Source organism: Aquarana catesbeiana, linkage group LG03, assembly GCF_042186555.1.
Source record: "Aquarana catesbeiana isolate 2022-GZ linkage group LG03, ASM4218655v1, whole genome shotgun sequence".
Classification (NCBI taxonomy): domain Eukaryota; kingdom Metazoa; phylum Chordata; class Amphibia; order Anura; family Ranidae; genus Aquarana; species Aquarana catesbeiana.
The window spans coordinates 528923066-528945399 of record NC_133326.1 but is presented as its reverse complement, the minus strand read 5'-3'; the positions used below and the strand labels follow the sequence as shown (position 1 = coordinate 528945399).

Below are 22334 nucleotides of genomic sequence, written 5' to 3'. Positions count from 1 at the left end.
TTTTACCTTTAGCTTTACACATTCAAGATGCAGACCTCTGGGCGGCAGTTCCACAACTGACAAGTGCCCAGTGAGTGTCTGCGTCCTAAGTAACACAGCTGATATGGCTTTAGCCAATCAGTGTGACTGACAGCGTAAATGGGTTTGCCCTAACTGATCAGCTATATGAATAACAGCTGTAGGTGGAGCTCAGAACGTCTCCCTGACGCGGAGGCGCGCGGCGTAGCCGCGCCCAGATGGGCGTGATGACGTCACGTGTCAGCGCGTCACCGGCGGGTGTGAAATCCCCATTTGTATGGAACCAACAGTGGGGACACAGAAAGCTCCTCCTCGCATGAAAAGCACAGGAGGCTAGGTGATAAAACACTGCCTTCCAGCTAAATGCAAGTGAAGCTTACCCGCCGGTTGTCTGCGAGCAGACAGACGGTCCGTTCATCACAAGCTGCGCCATCTAGTGGACAAAGAAAATATAGCCAGCCTGTTGTACAGAGGGTAAAAGAAGAAAAGGAATCATAGAGTAAATAGATAAATGAATACTATACGAATTACAAAAAATGGATCACCAGAATGTACACAAAAAAGAAAAATGTACATTACACTACATATAACAACACCATATATATATGGATGCAATTCAATATTAATTTATATGCACTGAGGCAGTCAGAACAGCGATCAATAAAGACACATAAAAAGAAAAGAAAGGAAAAAGGAGGCAGAAGAGAGAACCCTTACAGATTCAGCTTGCAAACCCCTGATGTGAAACCAGGGAGAAAGGGTCTGAAGTTGAAAGCCTCGTTGAGGCCAGGTGGAAAAATGGCCCGTAGGTTATATATCCACCTCAACTCACACTGGAGGAGGCATTTGTTGGAGTCGCCGCCTCTGGAGCTGAAGTGGATATGGTCAAGGGCAAGAAAGTGAACTTTGGGAATCGATTCTGGATGAACTAAGGCCATGTGGCGGCCAATGGGTACATCAGGGTCGTGTTTTCGTATGGTATTGAGGTGTTGGTATATCCTTTTCCAAAACTCATTTATAGTTTTACCAACATAGTAGCACCCACATTTGCATGTCAGCAAATATACTATTCCAGGGGTCTTACAGTTCACATAGTGTTTGGGAGAGAAGTGTTGGCCATTTGGTAAGGTAATGTCATTGCGTCTGTCCATATACTTTCAGTATGGACACCCCCCACATGGTAGGGTCCCCAAAGTTTTACATACATCCCCTCTATAGGGTCTGTACTCACTGCTAACCAATTTGTCACCTATAGAGGGCGCTCTCCTAAAGGTGATAGCTGGAGAGCTGGGGACAAAGGGAGCCAAAGTTTGATCCATGGTTAATAAATGCCAATATTTATTTAAAATTCGTTTAACTTGCTTATGTTGTAGTGAGTATTTTGTGATAATTCTTGTTATCTCATTGTTGGAAGGTTGTTTTTGTGTGTTTAGCAAATCACGACGTGATTTGTTAATGGCTTGTTTGTACGCTTTTTTAAGGCATGTACTTGAGTATCCTCTTTCGAGGAGTCTTTTTCTCAAGATATTAGCCTCGATTTTGAATCCAACATCATCAGAGCAGTTACGGCGAGCTCTTAGATATTGACTGTAAGGTATTGAGGCAAGGAGAGGCTTGGGGTGGAAGCTTGTCGCGTGGAGCAGAGAATTCCCTGCTGTCGGCTTTCGGTATAATTCACTAGACAGGCTCCCATTAAGCTGTTTCTTTACAAGCACATCTAGGAACGTGATTTCAGTTGGACTATGATTCATCGTAAATTTTAAATTGAACTTGTTCCTATTGATTGAGTCCAAAAATTGATGTAGTAGATCGATCCATCCATCTCAAATGAGGAATATGTCATCTATGTATTGTCGCTACGTTAATACATGGCACATGTACATAGACAATGATTTATGAACAAGCAGTGAATGTTCCCACTCCCCCAGGTACAGATTGGCGTACAATGGGGCACAACATGTCCCCATCACAACACCCTGTACCTGGAGGTAGTGGGAACCATCAAAGCAAAAAACGTTATGGTGAAGTATGAATTCAAGAGAGGTCAAAATTAATTCAGTGTAGTTGGGTTCACATTCACTAAACTGTGACAAAACATGCTGTATGGCCACTAGGCCCTTGGCATGAGGGATAGTACAATAAAGGGATTCCACATCAATGACAACCAATTGAGTGCCATCCTCGCTGTGCAGGTCCTGGATGATCTGCAAAAAGTGGATGGTATCACGTGCATATGATGATAAACAAGTGACTAGGGGTTTGAGATGTTTGTCTACCACACGGCTGAGATTCTCAGTTAAGCTACTGCACCCCAAAATGATGGGTCTGCCTGGTGGTTTCTTTTTTTGGTTTATGAAGCTTAGGTAGCACATAAAAGGTCGGCTCCCTTGGGTAACTGGTTCCCCCACCCCCACCTCTCCGGCCCCAATTATCCCACCCTTCATTTTTAATCAACCCCCATTGACTATATGTCTGTTTTGGGGGGGTCTCTCTCAATATATATTATTACTCCCTTTATGCCACTACCTCTTTTACATTTATCCCTGATGCAACACTCCATGACAGACGGCCATCAGGCCGGTCAGACACAATTAATTTGGCTCCCCGCCCTCTTTCACATGTTTGTACCCAATCATGTGGCTTTTGTCCTCGGCCCTCCCTCACTTATATACATTGCATTATGTAATTAAGTTCTTATGGGTTTATGTCATGTTGGCGACTGCATCAGTTTTAGGGTATTTAACTAATCCCTAATTTATCCATTTCAAGCTTTATTATGTCAATTTTTATCATATTTATATTAATATATTATTTTGCGCATGCGCGTGCACGCAATCATCTCGAGCGAGCGCTGTGTGGGACCTCTGACCCTGCGACGTCATGCGCCCGCGTCCTACCGGCGTGTGGTTAGCGTCGCTCAGTCGGGAGCTACTAATAGCAGGCTTTGCCTGTTTGCTTGTTGACGGTCGGCCCCTGGTCTCGGGCATCGTGTAGTATGGCCAGCCCATAGTAAGTCAGGAGGGAATCACCCATTTTACCCTACTACTTTACAGTCCCGTACCTCAGGGCACCAGCATTGGTTCAAATTGACCGTGCCTTTTTTTCCCTCTAGATGCTCCAGGCATGGGCGAACATGCTGTATCCCGCTTACGCCCCTTGCCTGCAGTCCTAATTAACTCTTCCTCGGCCTCACACGGTATTGGCCCCTCCCAGGGTGCCTCCCCGGGTACTTTCCTATGTCTATACCAGCATCAGGTATCATTGTGCCCTCAGTCACTTCACATTTCCACACCCCCTTCTTTTCCTGTTTTCCCTTCCCCCCTTTCCCTCTCTTTCCTCCCCCCTCGGTTTGTCCACTCTCTCCCTCTCCCTCTCTCCCTCCCCTACCCTTGCCCTGGCCCAATTATTTCCCATTTCTCCCCTTCCCCTTCCGTTTTCCCTCCCCCTATGTCTTTCATTCTCCTTCACCATATCCAACCCAACATTACTCCACCTTTTCACAATTCTTTTTGGCTTCTAATATCTTTTTATGTTTCCCTTGCACCCCTTCATCCTTATCTTTGTATTATGCAATCCTTCACATCAGTCCTCACACCTCCACCAATTTATTCCCCTATTATCCAATGTGTCACTTGTTCACTTGTTTTATATTGGCAACCTAGTATACCCAACCACTTTAATATTTTTATCTTTATTATCCCCGTCATCGCTGCAGCTCCCCCCGGGTCGCCGTGGGAGATCACTCTATGGTGGTGGAGCCCTGCGCTTGGGGTCTGTTGGGACATGGGTAAGCAGATTTGTTCCTTTCCCCCTGTAATCTCTATTACATTTCTCTAATTATGATGCTACAATACTAGTTTTACTGTTCATGTCTTTTTGGCAAACTTCATTGTACTTTCTCTCATTTTGTTAGGTTCAGACTGTTTAGTCAAAAAACATCCTCAGACTCCCTCCTGATGAAGCGGTTATGTCCGTGAAACTAGTTGAGGAATTTGACTTCTGAGATCAATTGTCTTATTGTATAACAATGGCCCCATCTGGTGCTATATTTTTAATCCTATCATGCTGTATTGTATTACCAATGATTTGTTTTCTGCATCAAAAAAATCTACTATATATTTTTACATCACTGTTATATTCTCTATAATATTACCAATGTTTACTGTACCGCAATAGTCCAATATGCCCCCACTCCCTTTGGTCGCCTGACTGGGGATCAGGCTCCCAACTTTGCTAATAACTGGTTCTGACAAAGTCCCATAGTTGCCTTGATATGACATTATGGTGAAATGCAGTGTCAGCCAATGAGTAAAAATCCTGAGTAAACTTGTCCAATAGTGACTTAGAGATGGGTCGGAACCACTCTGAGTTGTGAAGTATGGCCATACACATCTCAGTGTATTGAGTACTGTCCATAACCACGACATTGCCACCCTTGTCAGAGGATTTGATGACAATGTCGTGGTTACGGGACAGTACCTCCAATGCAGTTCGCTCGTCTCGGCTGAGATTCGCATGAAAGTTGGAAAAGTTCTTCATCTTACTGATGTCGGCTGATACCAGTTTTAGAAAAACTGATGCATTGTGGTTTGAACTAGGCGAGGGGTAGATAGTGGACTTCTTTTTGAGTGAAGAATCAGGAATATGTACATTGGTTTGTGAGGTGGGTGTACCTTCCATGGCCACAACGGGGCCCCCAATGTCGGTGGAAACTGAAGAGTTCTCAGACTCATTCTCTTCTAATAAGGCAATTAGGTTGTTCAATGCTTGAAATTCTTGACTGGTTTGCCCAGATTCTGAATTGGGTTTTTTGGCATAAAGGCTCTTTAATAGAATTTTGCGGATAAACAGATGGATGTCCTTAAAGTGGAGTTCCAACCCCCCAAAAAAAAATTAGTAATGGGTTTTAAAAAAAAAAAAAAAAACATTTGGAGAAAATTTTTTTTTACTCACCTCTAAATGCCTGTTGCTAGAGGGTCCCTCGTAGTCTGCCTCTTTCGGTGCCTGGGCTGGTGACATCACTTCCCTCAGCGCAGAAAGGGAGATTGCCCCTCTCCCCTCCCTCCTGTCAATCATCTGGGACACGTGACTGGTCCCAGATGATTGCGGGGCCAGTGACAGCGCACGGCGCGGCTCGCGCATGCGCAGTGGGTGCCCGACTGTGAAGCTACAGCCGGGCGCCCACAGTTAGACTGCCGGCGCCGCCGAGCAGAGGGGGGATGAGCGGGGCTTCGATCCCCCACAACGCTGGACCCTGGGACAGGTAAGTGTCCAATTAAAAGTCAGCAGCTGCAGTATTTTTAGCTGCTGACTTTTAATTTTTTTCTTTTAAATGGGAACCCCACTTTAATGGCCCCAAATCTGTCCAGACGAAAGTCTGGCAGAAGGTGAGGCCACGTCCCAGGACAGCCATCTCATGTTGATTAAGTGAGTATGAAGACAGGTTGACCACTTTTAACGTGGTTGGTGTCTGTTGGTCTTGTGGATTTTGGAGGGATGTGTTTTTGCATTCTTTTGATGGGTCTGTATGTGACCCCTCATTTGATCTAAAAAAGTTCCGAGAGGCAAAGATTGTGATTGTGGGGTGGTAGATATATTTGATGATGTATTTAGGGAAGATTCGGAACAGCTAGCCGGAGTCTGTATATCTGATGTGTCGCTATTGATGTTATATCGTGGGTGACTATTGTTACCTGCCTGTGGAGAGGAACTCTCTGTGTGTGAGGATTCATCGCGTGACTCGTCGCCATGACGGCGTCGTTTCTGCCGTCTCCGGCCTTTTGATTGCATGGAGGGCTGTAGGAAGAAAGAAATAGATGAACATACAGGGGGTTCATATGCATTAGTATGTTTATTTTTTTGTGATTTTTTTTAGAAAAATTGTTACTTGAATTTGATTGCCATTTATATGCCTTTCCATCTTCGAAAGCCTTCCGGACTCTCTGAAAACATGTGGTGTGGCTGTTTCAAGATGAGCAATAAGGAAGCACTTGAAGCAAGAAGGGCTGCATGATGGAGTTGTCAGAAGAAAGCCATTACTATGCAAATGCCACAAAGTATCTTGCTTACAATACGCCAAGCAGCACAGAGACAAGCCTCAAACCTTCTGGCACAAAGTCATTTGGAGTGATGAGACCAAAATTGAGCTTTTTGGCTACAACCATAAACGCTTCATTTGGAGAGGAGTCCACAAGGCCTATGATGAAAGGTACACCATTCCTACTGTGAAACACGGAGGTGGATCATTGTTGTTTTGGGGATGTGTGAGCTACAAAGGCACAGGAAATTTGGTCAAAATTGATGACAAGATGAATGCAGTATGTTATCAAAAAATACTGGAGGAACATTTGCATTCATCAGCCAAGAAGCTGCGCATGGGACATATTTGGACATTCTAACATGACAATGATCCAAAACACAAGGCCAAGTTGACCTGTCATTGGCTACAGCAGAATAAAGTGAAGGTTCTGGAGTGGCCATCTCAGTCTCCTGACCTCAATATCATTGAGCCACTCTGGGGAGATCTCAAACATGCAGTTCATGCAAGACAGCCCAAGAATTTCCAGAAACTGGAGGCTTTTTGCCTAGAGGAATGGGCAGCTTTACCATCTAAGAAGATTAAGAGCCTCATCCGCACATACCACAAAAGACTTCAAGCTGTCATTGATGTTAAAGGGGGCAATACACGGTATAAAGAACTGGGGTTTGTAAACCTTTGATAAGGGTCATTTGGGTAGTTTTTGTTGCCATTATGATTTAAAAAGAGTAAACACAGTTGATTGATAATAAATGGGTTCAGCCAAACACTAATCATGAGTGAAAGAAAAGTTTTTGTGTTATCGTTCATATTCTCTGAAAAATGGCCAAGAAATCGTAAATTCTGCCAGGGTATGTAAACTTATGAGCATAACTGTGTGTGTGTGTGTGTGTGTGTATACAGTCAGGTCCATAAATATTGGGACATTGACACAATTCTAATCCTTTTGGCTCTATACACCACTACAATGGATTTAAAATGAAACGAACAAGATGTGCTTTAACTGCAGACGTTCAGCTTTAATTTGAGGGTATTTACATCCAAATCAGGTGAACGGTGTAGGAATTACAACAGTTTGTATATGTGCCTTCCACTTTTTAAGGGACCAAAAGTAATGGGACAGATTAACAATCATCCATCAAAACTTTCACTTTTTAATACTTGGTTGCAAATTTTTTGCAGTCAATTACAGCCTGAAGTCTGGAATGCATAGACATCACCAGACGCTGGGTTTCATCCCTGGTGATGCTCTGCCAGGCCTCTACTGCAACTGTCTTCAGTTCCTGCTTGTTTTTGGGGCATTTTCCCTTCAGTTTTGTCTTCAGCAAGTGAAATGCATGCTCAATCGGATTCAGGTCAGGTGATTGACTTGGCCATTGCATAACATTCCACTTCTTTCCCTTAAAAAATTCTTTGGTTGCTTTCGCAGTATGCTTCGGGTCATTGTCCATCTGCACTGTGAAGTGCCGTCCAATGAATTCTGAAGCATTTTGCTAAATTTGAGCAGATAATATTGCCCGAAACACTTCAGAATTCATCCTGCTGCTTTTGTCAGCAGTCACATCATTAATAAATACAAGAGAACCAGTTCCATTGGCAGCCATACATGCCCACGCCATGACACTACCACCACAATGCTTCACTGATGAGGTGGTATGCTTTGGATCATGAGCAGTTACTTTCCTTCTCCATACTCTTCTCTTCCAATCACTCTGGTACAAGTTAATCTTGGTCTCATCTGTCCATAGGATGTTGTTCCAGAACTGTGAAGGCTTTTTTAGATGTTTGGCAAACTCTAATCTGGCCTTCCTGTTTTTGAGGCTCACCAATGGTTTACATCTTGTGGTGAACCCTCTGTATTCACTCTGGTGAAGTCTTCTCTTGATTGTTGACTTTGACATACATACACCTACCTCCTGGAGAGTGTTCTTGATCTGGCCAAAGGTCATGAAAGGTGTTTTCTTCACCAGGGAAAGAATTCTTCGGTCATCCACCACAGTTGTTTTCCGTGGTCTTCCGGGTCTTTTGGTGTTACTGAGCTCACCAGTGCATTCTTTCTTTTTAAGGATGTTCCAAACAGTTGATTTGGCCACATCTAGTGTTTTTGCTATCTCTCTGATGGGTTTGTTTTGTTTTTTTCAGCCTAATGATGGCTTGCTTCAGTGATAGTGACAGCTATTTGGATCTCATATTGAGAGTTGACAGCAACAGATTCCAAATGCAAATAGCACACTTGAAATTAACTCTGGACCTTTGATCTGCTCCTTGTAAATGGGATAATGAGGGAATAACACACACCTGGCCATGGAACAGCTGAGCAGCCAATTGTCCCATTACTTTTGGTCCCTTAAAAAGTGGGAGGCACATATACAAACTGTTGTAATTCCTACACTGTTCACTTGATTTGGATGTAAATACCCTAAAATTAAAGCTGAAAGTCTGTAGTTAAAGCACATCTTGTTCGTTTCATTTCAAATCCATTGTGGTGGTGTATAGAGCCAAAAAGATTACAATTGTGTTAATGTCCCAATATTTATGGACCTGACTGTATATATATATATATATATATATATATATATATATATATATATATATATATATATATATACCATAGTTTGTGGACTCTATAACTGTCCTACAGACTAAATAATATACACTGATTTGGGTTATTTTCACCAAAGAAAGTAGCAGAATACAGTTTGGCCTAAATTTATGAAGAAATATTATTTATTTGCAAAGTCGTATAACAGAAACAAAGAAAAACAATTTTTTTCTTTAAAATTGTCGTTTTTATTTTGGGTTATCTAGCAAAAAATAAAAAAGCCTGTGGTGGTTAAATACCACCAAAAGAAAGCTCTATTTGTGTTAAAAAATGATAAAAATGCCATATGGGTACAGTGTTGCATGACCGCGCAATTGTCATTCAAAGTGTTTTATATAGCGCTGAAAGCCAAAAATTGTCCTGGGCAGGAAGAGAATGAAGGTGCCCTGCCCAGTATTGAAGTGGTTAAAACACTTTAGGGCCCTATTCACACCTGTGCACTTTATGTGCATTTCAGGTGCAGTGCACTAAAAAAATGTTCTGCATGTTTCTTCTTTGATGCGCTTTCATCAAAATACATATTCTATATACGCACCTAAAGTGAACTGCACCAAAAAAAGTACAGCTCTAACTGTATTCTCTTATGTTTTATAGGTAAGGTAAAAGATAAGACCCCCATCTATCAGGTAAGCTGCAAGATACAGAAATAGAGCATACTGTAAGTGCCGGTTCTCACAGGGGCAACCCGACTTGCAGTGTGACTTTGCAAGGCGATCTGCACACGACTTCAGCTGCGGCTTGCAAAATTACTTCTGTATAGAAGTCAATGCAAGTCGCCCTGAAGTCGTCCCAAAGTAGTACAGGAACCTTTTTCTAAGTCGGAGCGACTTGAATCGTTCCTCGTTACTAAACCCAGGGCCCTGCATTCACTATATACCCACAGTACACAGAACATGGAAATGCAATTATTTCAGTAAATATAAACTGCTAAATACCTTTTCTTATCAGCAGTATATAGCAGTCTTGTGACTTCTATCAGTGTCTGGAGTTTTCATTCTACTCTGACTGTCCTATGAGGCTGCATGATCCCTGACCCTCTGTCTGGACAATGCTGATTGGCCCTGTGCTGATCACATGCACCCTCCCAAGAAATAAAAATCCCCTAGCAATACACACCAGACTGAGAATGTGCAGGGTGACTCCAAAGACTCTGTCTTATCAGGAGGTAGATTGGAGGTTTAGTAACATTTTAAATAATATTTGAACTGTGGACGTTGTACCCAAAACAGGCAAAAGCTTAGTCACCAGTACTGACTGTGGTCTCTCTGCAACTGATCTTTTCCCCATTACTGACTTACCATGCTGGGTTCTACTAGTGGGGAAGTATTCAAGAAGCAGCAAAAGAGAAAGTGAAGGGACAAATCAACAGAATTAAGAAATCAGATGCAGGGAGATGCATGCAGTGCAGCTTTCTCTCTAGCAAGGACAATAGTGAGTAGCACAATACCCTTTACTAAACTTTTTTCCCCTGCAAAGTAAAAGCATAATGGGCTAGTATGCATCACATACTAGCCCATTATGTTGCACCTACATGCAAACGAAGGCCGTGATGTCCCCGCTGGTGGCCGTGTCCATCTTCACCCCTCTTCCTTCCGGGGCCCTTTAGAAACGTCAGGATCGTGCCCTTTCTTTAGTGTGCATGCGCCAATGACTTTGGCGCAAGCGTATATGGTAGATATCTCCCAAACCGTGCAGGTTTAGGAGATATTTCCAGTACCTGCAGGTAAGCCTTATTCTAGGCTTACCTGTAGGAAAAAGTGGTGTATAAGGGTTTACAACCACTTAAGGCACTCACTAAGTCTCACTTCAAATCTAGCAGTCAGAGGCAGCACTGTCTTAAAGATGTCCCCCGACCTCTGGCTTCACTATTATGGCACTTGACACAGATGTGCCTGAAGGGCTGTGGCTGGCCATCAGGTCCTGGCAGGGCCCTTTGACACATCTGCACACACGCAGAATATTTCCAGCATGTGCACATCGACAAGGACATTTTCTGACTTCATGTGCTTCCCTTCTTTGGTTGTGTGTGGGGGAAAGCATGCATGTATGCATATGTGCGGGAAACCCATGCATCTGCGTATACACATGTAGCGCTATCTCCAAAGGAGCCGCTTAAGTATGTTTGGTTCTGTACTCTACCTCTCAACCCCAATAACAGTCTCAGCCCCTCTGGCACACCTGGCAATAGTGTTAATGCAAGGACCATAGAAAACACACACATTATGATAAAACAGAAACTGTCTTTACTGCAATATTTATGTGGAAAAGGGTAACAGATAATAACAGTGTGTATATATATATATATATATATATATATATATATATATATTCAAGTAATCCAACTGGAGAGCAATATCTGAGATCAAGAGCAATAGATTCAAGCTGCTTTCAGGGGATTCCAAACCTGAGAATAACCCTAAGAGCAGAGGCAAACACTTCAGCAGTGGCAATTCTGTATCAGATTGGTTACCTCTACATAAATTGGCTCTATGTGTCCAGGCAGGAGGAGAGTAGAAGAATGACTCTTTCTTATGTCAGACCTCTGTCTTCTATCCCCTGACACCACAGGCCCAACTACAAACACTGTACTCAAATCAACAACCAGTGGATTAGCCCCAAGGTAAACTATCCCACACACCCACTACATATACAGAGCCCTGAACATGTGTGTGCATGCCCGTATGGCACCAGTAAAATCAGTCCTTTGGAAGAAAGATGAGGCCTTGGATCTTCGGCTAGCCACTTTAGTTTGTGCACTTAAATTCCTGCTTAGCAAAGTGTATCTGTGGTATGCTGACAGTATCCGAATAACAAGGCAGACACTGTGACTGATTAACAGGCCATTAACAAGAACAAGGTTCTGGTAAGTGTAGGCAAAAGTGAGGCAGCTCTGTCTATGTGCAGTGTCCTTGTTTCCTGCAGATGGGTAAGTGCCCTCTCACCAATCCTGTGGTCAAGGCCCAACAAACGTCTTGGAAAAGGCAGGCTCTTCTGGTGACCTGACTGGTCACCTCACACTGAAACGCTTCACACCATCGGTGCAGGTGCACCTGGATATGCACCTGGAATCCTGTTCTCTCAGGCTGGATGTCCCGACCGGCTGTGGACACTTGGTACAATGCGGTGGACTGACCTGGGAGGCACCTCTCCCCTGAGTCCAGTCTCTTCCCCGGCTTTGTGGTAACTGACTTAACTCCCTCAGGAAACAAGGTCCTCAACTACTCCCTTCAGTGCAGAGCATGATGGGCTTTGTAGCTCCATGCCCCATACAAGGCTATGGGGCCATTTGAGATGGGGACTACATGTCCCATAATTCCTTGCTGCAAACAGATGGCTGCCTATTGGCTCTTCTCTTCCTGCCAATGAGGATGCAGGGGAGGAAGCAGAGCGGCTGCCTGTGAAAAAAGGGAGGGGGAGAAATCCCCCGCAGACGCTGACAGGTGTGCTCTCCTCTCACTGGAGAGCCTCGGCCAGCTTGGTATGGCACCGCGAGTGGATACAGGGCACTGGCTACACAAAATCCAGGAAGGGATTGGGGGTCCCAAACTTCATTCTTGCCTAGGCAGCAGCACAATAGATGTTAAAAATACATTTAAGGGGCGTGGCTGAGCTGGCGGCCTGAAAGGACGTGTGTGAGAGGAGCTCCGCTCCCACCTGCCTTATTATCCGTGAATTATCCTTTCATCTGACTAACAGACACCGGAGGTTGCTAGGGCATGAGAAGAAGCAAATCGGGCCCGAGTAGGAAGGCTAAGCAAGCCCCTAAATCATCCCAGCAACAACTACAACGGCCCGCCATAGACTGCGTACACGTGGCATCTCAAACCAATATGGCAGATCCGGCGACGGCAGAGGAGGACCGCTTTCAGGCCTTAATGCAGGTGATCGCTGGATGCCAGACGACCCTAACAGCAAAAATTGATACCCTTCAAACAGAATTTGGGCTGCTACGGAGAAACATGGATAAGATGAGAGGAAGAATGGGAGAGGCTGAGCGTAGGGTCGGCGAGACGGAGGATTCCATCCGGGACCAGGGGGCCTCCATTCACACCCTGCAGGTTAAGGTAAAGGCCTTGGAATCTAGGGCGGAAGACAGTGAGAATAGGAGCCGGCGGAACAACCTGCGGATCGTGGGGCTACCAGAAGGAGCTGAAGGGCAAGACCCCACGACCTTTACTGAGCAGCTGCTCCGCACCTTGCTCCCGCAGGCCCAGTTCTCCCCGCACTTCGTTATTGAGAGAGCCCATCGAATGCCCCCTGTGCGAGGTCCCCCGGGATCCCCTCCACGTACATTCATATTTAGACTCTTAAATTTCCGGGACCGGGACCTGGCACTGCGCGAAGCTCGTAAAGTTCCTGAATTGCGCTTTGATAACACAAAACTAATGTTATTCCCAGACTATTCTATTGATACGCAAAGGCTCAGAAGGACTTTCGATCATGTTAAAGCGCAGCTCTGCACAAAAGGGCTCAAGTATAGCATGCTTTTTCCGGCCCGCCTTCGGGTTGTTGATGGTGAATCTACCCGCTACTTCACCTCTCCAGAGGATGCCTCTCAATGGCTGGACGGCCTCCCCCGTGCCCGGTAACGTACAAGCTTTACTATTGTTCCAGTACAGACTGGCTTTTCCTGTCCTCCCTCCCCGGCTACCCTCCATCTCACCTTGCTTCATCGCATGGGAGGGAGAGGGAATACTTTACTCATAGTCTTTGCCTGCTGCTGGAGGGGGGGGGGTTGTTTTTTCTCCTGCCTGCTGGCTGACCCCCCTCCCCTTCCAGGACGGGTCGGATGGCAGTCACCCGAAACTTACCAACACGCTGAGGGATTGTGACTGTAACCTACACCCTATTCCTTGCTGTTACACTCAGGTGGAGATATTCACACGTAGGAAAGTACCTTGCTGGGATGATGCAGTTAACCCTCTCCATATTACCTTATGTGAGGCTGCTATGTGGAAACCTCTTCCCCTGGTATATTGCTGTGAGGAACTACCGCTCTTTTCTGGATCTGTAACAGTCAAGGTGGCTAATACCAACAATGCTGGAAGACTGGGAATGACATTGCCCTCCTCTATCCCTGATGGACAGCCCTGGCTTGAGGGGGAGGGGGGGAGGGGAATTCAGGAACGGGACGGGGAGAATACTTTGCTGTGACGATGCAGTTAACTTCCTACATAATACACTATTGCAAGGCAGCTATGTTGTTAATTCATACCTTCGGTAGCACTATAAGGAAACGATACTCCTCCCATATCGCTGATAGTTCCAACATGGGGGGGGAGCCTATGGACGGGAACAAAGTCTGCTGGGTCTCTACAAAGCAACTCTAAGGGAATTGCATGCCCGTTCCACTGCTGGAGGGATGAACTGTTCTCCCTATACCTGCGAAGGATAAGCTGGTCAAGTAACAAAGTGTGTGCCCCTAGTTCACACTAGGTGTTTTTTTTTTTTTTTTATTTTCAAGTTAAATCTTGCCTTGCTAACTATGCATCGGACAAGTCTAACAGCTGTCATATTATTTTGCAAAAGTTTGCTTTCTTTGAGGGAATGGCACGCCCGTGACACTACTAGGGGGATAAATTGTTCTTCTTTTATCTGTGGAGGTTAAACGGGTTTAATAATGAAGTGTGTGCCCCTAGTTCATACTAGGTGTTTTCTTTTTTTTATTTTCCAGCCCAACTTTGCTTTGCAAACTATGCACTAGACCAGTTTAACTGCTGCTATATTACTCTGCAAGAATGTGTTTCCCCTGAAGGAACGGCATGCCGGTGACACTGCTAAGGGGATAAACTACTATCTTTATATCTGTGCAGACTAAACTGGTTAAATGATGAAGTGTGTGCCCCTAGTCTCAACTAGGCGTTTTTATTATTTTTTCAGTCCAACTTTACCCTGCAGACTATGTATTAGACAAGTTTAAATGCTGATATATTACTTTGCAAGAGTTTATTTTCTCTGAGGGAACTGCATGCCCATAACACTGTTGGGGGGGATAACCTGTTCTCTCTATATCTGCAAAGGTTAAAATGGTTAAATATTGAAGTGTGTGCCCCTAGTTCATACTGGGTGTTTTTTTATTTTCGAGATGAACTATGCCTTGCAAGCTATGCATGAGACAAGGTTAACTGTAGCTACATTATCTTGCAATAGTCTGTTTTCTTTTTTAGTTAATTTTACGTTTACATGCTGCTATGCTATAGGCGTGGGAACGGAGATCTCCAATCTCATTGGAAGTGGTACCGCCTGAGTAAGGGAGGGCCGCCTGCCTCTCCATTGCTCTCACAGGAGACTTTCCTACTGTATAATGGGTTCGGTTTTGGGTATAAGCACTCCGAGTTTCCCAACGGACGTGCGGGGAGGGGGGGGGGGTTGGGCTCTTGGGTTGCGGTTACACCCTTTTTTTGTTGTTTTTTCCTTTTGTTTTCCTTTGAGTTCTGGTTTTACTCAGTTTGATACGATTTTCAGCAGTGGTCTACATGGGTCATCTTTTTTGGCCCCTGGCTTAACCTGGGGCCTGTTGACCAAGATGTTACAGATGAATTCCTGTATGTTGGAGGGGGTATGCTCTTTCCCGGATCAGTCCTGTCGTTGCTCCCATCCTAAAACGTTCCTAGATATGCGGTTATGGCCTCTCTGAGACTTATATCATGGAACGTCAGGGGATTAAATGACATAATAAAGAGAACCCTAGTCATGACATATTTAAAAAAATATAGCCCACACATCTGTATACTTCAAGAGACCCACTTGGTGGGCAGGAAAGTCCTAGGTCTTAGGAAGCCATGGATAGGGCACTACTACCACTCGTCATACTCAGGTTATGCCAGGGGTGTTAGCGTGTTAATACACAAATCCCTGTCTTTTACTTTGCTTGCAGTCAGGACTGATCCGGAGGGTAGATTTGTCTTATTGCATGCCGTGATAGACACTGTTGAGATGTTAATTGTGGGTTTATACGTGCCCCCTCCAGCTACTGTGTCTCTCCTTAAATACCTGACTCCTATACTTGCTTCATACCCCACGGACAACCTTATTTTAGCTGGGGATTTCAACATGGCTCCGAACCCATCCATGGATAGATTAAACCCAAGGACGGGTTCCGATTCTCCCCTTAGTAAATGGGCTACTCTGTATGGCTTAATAGATGTATGGAGGTGGAAATTTCCACATGATAGGGCATTCACCTGCCAGTCTGCCTCCTTTCATACATTATCTAGGATAGACTTGATCTACCTCACTGGGGGGCTGCTCTCTCACGTAATAGAGGTGAAAATACTCCCTAGGGGCATATCGGATCCTGCCCCCATGCTTCTTACTATGCAAACACAGACCCCCCCCTCAGAGAGATTATGGAGGCTGTCCCGCTATTGGGTCTCAGAGGATAATGTTGCGACAAGTATAGATACATCTATAGCAGAATTTTGGACCTCTAACGCTAACTCCTCGGTGCTGCCTATAAGGTGGGACGCCTTCAAGGCGTACACTCGGGGTTGCTATCAGACCGCGATCTCCCTTGCCAGGCGTGATGCCAGGGTCTCCATTGAGGAGGCAGAGCATAGGGCACAAGACCTTGAATCCCACTACGTTCAGACTCAAAACCCAATTACCCTGTCAGATATGCAGGCTGCACACCGTGAGGTGATGCTCCTCCGGGTAGCGGGGGCTAAAAAACAACAGTTAACACAGACACAATGTATATTTGAACAGGGGGAGAAAACAGGACACCTGCTGGCATGGCTGGCGAGGGAACAACAACCTGCATCTACCATAGCCTGTATTAGAACTGATGATGGGAATTTGGTGACCGACCCAGTTGCCATTAACGCCTGTTTTGCCACATACTATAAATCCCTATATTCATCTAGGGTGGACTACTCTGCGGGGGAGCTGAACTCCTTCCTTAGTCAACTCGCCTTCCCCTCACTTACCGAAGAGACTCGAAACAGTTTAGATGCTCCCATTTTGCTGGAGGAGGTGAAACAGGCCATAGGTGAACTCCAGGTGGGGAGGACTCCGGGCTCAGATGGCCTCCCCCCTGAGTTCTATAAACAACACAGGGAGCAAATGATACCCAAAGTACACGAGATGATTTTGGGGACCCTGGAAGACTCTACACTCCCGCTATCCATGACAGAAGCAATAATAGTGGTCATACCTAAGCCGGGTAAAGATCCTGAGCTTTGTACCTCTTATCGCCCCATATCTCTAATTAATGCAGACGCCAAGATCCTTGCCAAGATTCTAGCAAAAAGACTCAATGGAGTCATACATAATCTGGTGCATGAGGATCAGACTGGCTTCATGCCTGGCAAGGGGACAGATATTAATCTTCGTAGATTATACACGGTTATGGGTGCCAGAGAATACTTGACAGAATTTGACGCAGTGGCCTCCCTGGATGCTGAGAAAGCATTCGACTCAGTAGAGTGGTGCTATCTATGGGAGGTCCTGCATCGATTCGGCTTTGGTCCTAAATTCATATCTTGGGTCCAAACCCTGTATACATCCCCACAGGCTAGGCTTCGTACGAGAATGACAATGTCGCCACCCTTCCATCTGCATAGGGGCACCAGGCAGGGCTGCCCACTTTCCCCTGCCCTGTTTGCCCTGGCCATAGAACCAATGGCAATCCTCCTTCGATCCTCTCCCTTAGTTACTGGTATTATGATTGGCACGGTACACGAAAAGATATCCCTATACGCGGACGACACCCGGTTGTACCTTAGGAATACCAGTGATTCCCTGGGTGCTGCCTTGTCACTTATCAATAATTTTGGTGGATTCTCTGGCGTTCGTGTTAACTGGACCAAATCGGTAATTTTTGCATTACATCCGGGGGAAGCCTCGATACTTGCAAACACTCCCCTCAAAAAAGTTTCTCAGTTTCGGTATTTAGGAATAGAAATACACAGAGACTTTACGCAGTTTATTCCCCTTAACCTATCTCCTGTAATGTCTACTCTGACCCAAAAATGCACCATCTGGAAAACACTACCTCTGACCCCAGTAGGCAGGGTTAACTTGATAAAAATGTCCATACTGCCTAAATTTCTTTATATCTTTAGACAGACACCTGTACACATACCGAATACCTTCTTTAAAAAACTTGACACCATGATTACTGCGTTTATATGGAATGGTAACATACCTAGAATCTCTAAATCTACTCTACAACTCCCTTTATCACTAGGGGGACTCGCCCTGCCGTGTTTCCAGAAGTATTATTGGGCGGCGGTGTTGGTGACCCTCCGTTGGAGGCTGTCTGAGGAACCGGCAAATCCTGCTTCCACTTTGGAGGTGGCTTTGCTGGGCTCATACTCAGAACTGAGAAATTTGATATATAGAGGGCCCAGATCTAGCCCTGGGATCTCCACCTCAATGAAGACCACCCTGAAGGTTTGGGAAACTGTTAGAAGCAAGATTAGGGGAGCGGACAGTTGGTCCCCCCGCACACCTCTGTGGGGGAACCCGCGGTTACCATACTTCCAGACCATCCCAGACCCAGTGCTATGGGCCCGTTACGGAATAACCACCGTGGCGGACATAGTCTCACGAGCAGGCCTACTTCCCTTTGACATCCTTAAACAACAAAAAGGACTACCCAACAATATGTTCTTCAGATACCTACAGCTCAGACATGCCTACCACTCCCAATTTCCCACACCCCCGAAACTCATAACTATGGGGCTTGAGCGACAGCTGGGCGAGGAGGGCGAGGGGAAGGTCCTTTCTAATATATACACGGCCCTGGCGGGCCTGGACACCTCTAAGGTGTCACAGTTGTTTTCGGTCTGGCAGAAGGATATACCTTCGTTAGCCAACGACGATTGGGAAGAGGGTATTCAGCAATATCTGCCCCTGATGATCTCTGCCAGAGACAGATTTATCCAGCTAAAATTTTTGCACAGAGCCTACTTCTCCCCCCAGCGTCTAGCTAAAATATACCCCACTAACAACCTGGTTTGTACCAAATGCGCAGCGGAGGAAGGTTCCTTCTTCCATGTGGTTTGGTCCTGCCGATATATACAAACGTTCTGGAGAGGGGTGGTTAATACGATCAATCGAGTTGGCAAATTAAAAGTTCCCTGCGATCCAATACCCTTGCTGCTTGGAATAGTTGACACATTAGATGCCTCCCGAGCCAAAAAACTCTTTATATTTTACGCAGCTTTCTACGCCAGAAAGGCGATCTTGTTACACTGGAAGGACTCTGTTCCCCCCTCGACATGTTTTTGGAAAAATCTCATTAACAAGGCACTACTGATATATAAGTTAACGTATCTTGGCCGTAACTGCCCAAAAAAATTTGGGAAAATCTGGGATCCCTGGATATGTGCAGAACACATAGAATTAGAATAGAGAGTTGACTTGCAGATGCGACAGCCCTCCGCCTGCGCAGCGGATATGTTGATGCTGACCTATGCAAGCTATTTTACTTTGCTATTTTCCATGATGGGTCACCTGTGAGTTGGGGGAGCCCCCCCCCCCTTTTTTTGTTTATGTAGCATATAGATATACTGTACACGAAGCCAAAACCTTTAGTCTACTATCAGGGAATAGCTGATTAGGTTCTAGAAGGGATGTAGCCACATTAATCTCAATTCATATATATTCCCCCCCCCCCACACCATTGTTCCCATGGACCTACTTCCGATGATTATATAAGTGTGTTGGGATTCGCTATGTAACATCTACTGTAGAATATCTGTATGCCTTATACTGTAACCATTGCACAATGTATCAACTGTATGTTTATTTATTTGCTTTATTATTAAATAAAAAACTTTATGTTAAAAAAAAAAAAAAATACATTTAAAAAATCCAATTTAAAGTGGTTGTAAACACATATATCCAGTAAAGTGACTGGCCTCAGGTGATACACAGAGATGAAACAAATCCTCCTAGATGAGTTGTACATGTACACAGTATTTGCGCAGCAATTTTTCAAATGCGTTTAAAAAAAAAAAACTGTTTCATGAATATAAAAAAAAAACACTAATGATAACCCAATTTTTTTGTATGATGTGAAAGATGATGTTAAGCCAAATAAATAGATACCTAACATGTCTCGCGGAATGACGCCAAACTTCAGTACTTAAAAATCTCCATAGGCTTATATGCAAGTTATTGCCAAAAAAGTGTATGGGGACCTGGGTACTGCACCAGGGGACATGTATCAATGCAAAAAAAAAGTTTTAAAAACGGCCGTTTTTTTTTAGGAGCAGTGATTTTAATAATGCTTAAACTGAAACAATAAAAATGAAATATTCCTTTAATAATCATGTCTGGGGGGTGTCCTTAGTCTTCCTGTAAAGTAGCGCATCTTTCCCATGTTTAGAACAATACCACAACAAAATGAAATTTCTAAAGGAAAAAATCTCATTTAAAACTGCTCGCGGCTGTAATGAATTGTCGGATCCTGGCAATATAGATAAAAATCATGGAAAAAAACAGCATGGGGACCTGGGTCCTACCCCAGGGGACATGTATCAATGCAATTTATATTGCCGGGATCCGACAATTCATTACAGCCGCGAGCAGATTTAAATGAGATTTTTTCCTTTAGAAATTTCATTTTGTTGTGGTATTGTTCTAAACATGGGAAAGATGTGCTACTTTACAGGCATTCTAAGGACACCCCCCAGGAACAATATTTAAAGGAATATTTCATTTTTATTGTGGTTGATTTGAACTGAACAGCGCTTGCCCCACCCCACTTTTATCTAATAAAAGCTATAAGCTTAATCAATAAATAAACTAGTAAATGTCAAAAATAGCACTCATAACCAAGTGGCAAACTATAAATTAATAACTCTAATGTTACATAAATAGCTAAAAATAGTGACTGGATTTAAATAATAAAGTGACTCGTGATAACGTGCAAATGCAGCAAAACAAAGTGCTTGATGCTCTCTACTCCAAAGGTGATTGTAATTCCACCACTGTGTGGTTCCACGCTCACCAGATGGGTTGGACTCCTTTGTAAGGCAAGAAAAGTAAACTGTGCTTTGGTTCTCTTAAGGGGGGACCTATCCCTCTGCGATTATCGCCGGACGCTTCCACTGTATGGGTTGGCCTCCTAGGGTGGCACTCAGAATCCAGGATGTGCAGGCATGGAATATACAAACAGAGGTCTCCTCAAAGCGTAAGATCCTTTAAAAATCTTTATTCAGCTTAGGCATCTTATAATAAAAGCTCCTTTAAAAGTAGTAAACAGCTTATACCGGGCAAGGGAAGCTTATACAATGGGCATCCTCCTCGTGAGTACAGGGGTCAGTCAAAATGTTCTTTTAAGTTTTGAAAATAGTGGGGGAAGGACTAAAGGCGTGCTGGGTTTTAACTGCTATCCAGGGTACCGTTAGAGAGATTTCCCTTCACTTTCTGCAATGGTGACACCAGACAGGAAACAGGGGAAAATCTGAGGCAGGGACACAGACAGTAATAAAAATCAGATAGGGGTTCTAGCCTTCTCCTTGGCTCCTAGAAAAAGCATTTTTATTTTTACTTGTGTTACTGTTGGAGATTTTCTCCCACTTCATGTCTGGTTAAACAGTAGCCACCGGAACAGTAAATGAGGGTAAATATCTCTAACAAAGCCCAAGACAGCAGAAAAAAAAAACAAGGGCTTTCCCTCTTCCCCACTCAGTCCAAATCTAAAGAAAAAAAACTTTGGTTGGACACTATAAGATGATAATGTATGTATGCATATCTGTATAGCTAAATGAATAAGAATACAGTATAATTACTCTTTAACTAAGAAAACTGCTAAAAGTATTAAAATGTCCCTGAAAGTAATTGTGGCGAAAGTTAAGAGGAATGTTATTCTAAATATGTACGTATTACTCAGTGTCCCTTTCCTTCTGCAGTGCTGTATCGATGGCAAAACTTGCTGCTTCAGAAACTGATGGAGGAGAACCTTGAAAAGTGATGGATGTACTGCTACCAGCAGTTATGTTATTGCTATGTTTTGTGCCTTGGTACATTCGACTGATTCTTATTCTTTTTATGCATTAGGTAAACCAGAGCTTAGTTGCCATTCCCTGCTTCCCTATGCTCTTTAGCTACTTTAATTTGTGTCCTCATGGAGTAAAAAGTTTCTATCATACAGTTAGAAAGCATATTGTTCCATGATGCACATTCACCTTCATTAAATGCTCAAAACATCTTTGTAACCTGACAAGCCTTGAATAAATTACAATACATTTTGGTCTGAATCTTCTTGGTGAGTTAAACCTGCATGTGGAGTCTGACAAGTCAGCTAGTTGCCATACTGTCCTCCCAGACTGGGTCTCAGGAGGTATGTCATACCTCCCAACTTTCTGAGATGGGAATGAGGGACACCTATCAGCAAAAGTATGCAGGTATAGAACACGCCCCTTGCCACGTCCCCTTAAAGGAGAAATGTACAAAAAAACAAAATTGGTTAAACCCACAAGTGCTTTTTTACCAATACAATTCCTATATATTGGCTTTACGAATTTACAAATGCAGCAATTTAGAAATCAGATGAAAGGTTAAAAAAACACTTTTTAATAGATAAAACGTGCATTTTATATACATCTATATAGATCAGACCAAAATGAGGGACAAATGAGGAGGAATGAGGGACAGAGGGACATTGCTCCAAATCAGGGACAGTCCCTCCAAATCAGGGACAGTTCGGAGCTATGTGTTTGT

At 44.1% G+C, this 22334-nt stretch overlaps 1 protein-coding gene across 1 annotated transcript in view; it reads left to right on the top strand.

Moving 5' to 3' along the window:
- Positions 1-21864, top strand: part of LOC141132645 (hepatitis A virus cellular receptor 1 homolog) — a 111425-nt gene extending 89561 nt beyond the window's left edge. Inside the window, exons 6-7 of the mRNA XM_073621266.1 lie at positions 9252-9283; positions 21524-21864. Of these exons, the coding sequence (XP_073477367.1) occupies positions 9252-9260 (9 nt within the window). The 3' untranslated portion in view covers positions 9261-9283; positions 21524-21864. The remainder of the gene's footprint in view (positions 1-9251; positions 9284-21523) is intronic.
- Positions 21865-22334: the final 470 nt, after the last annotated feature.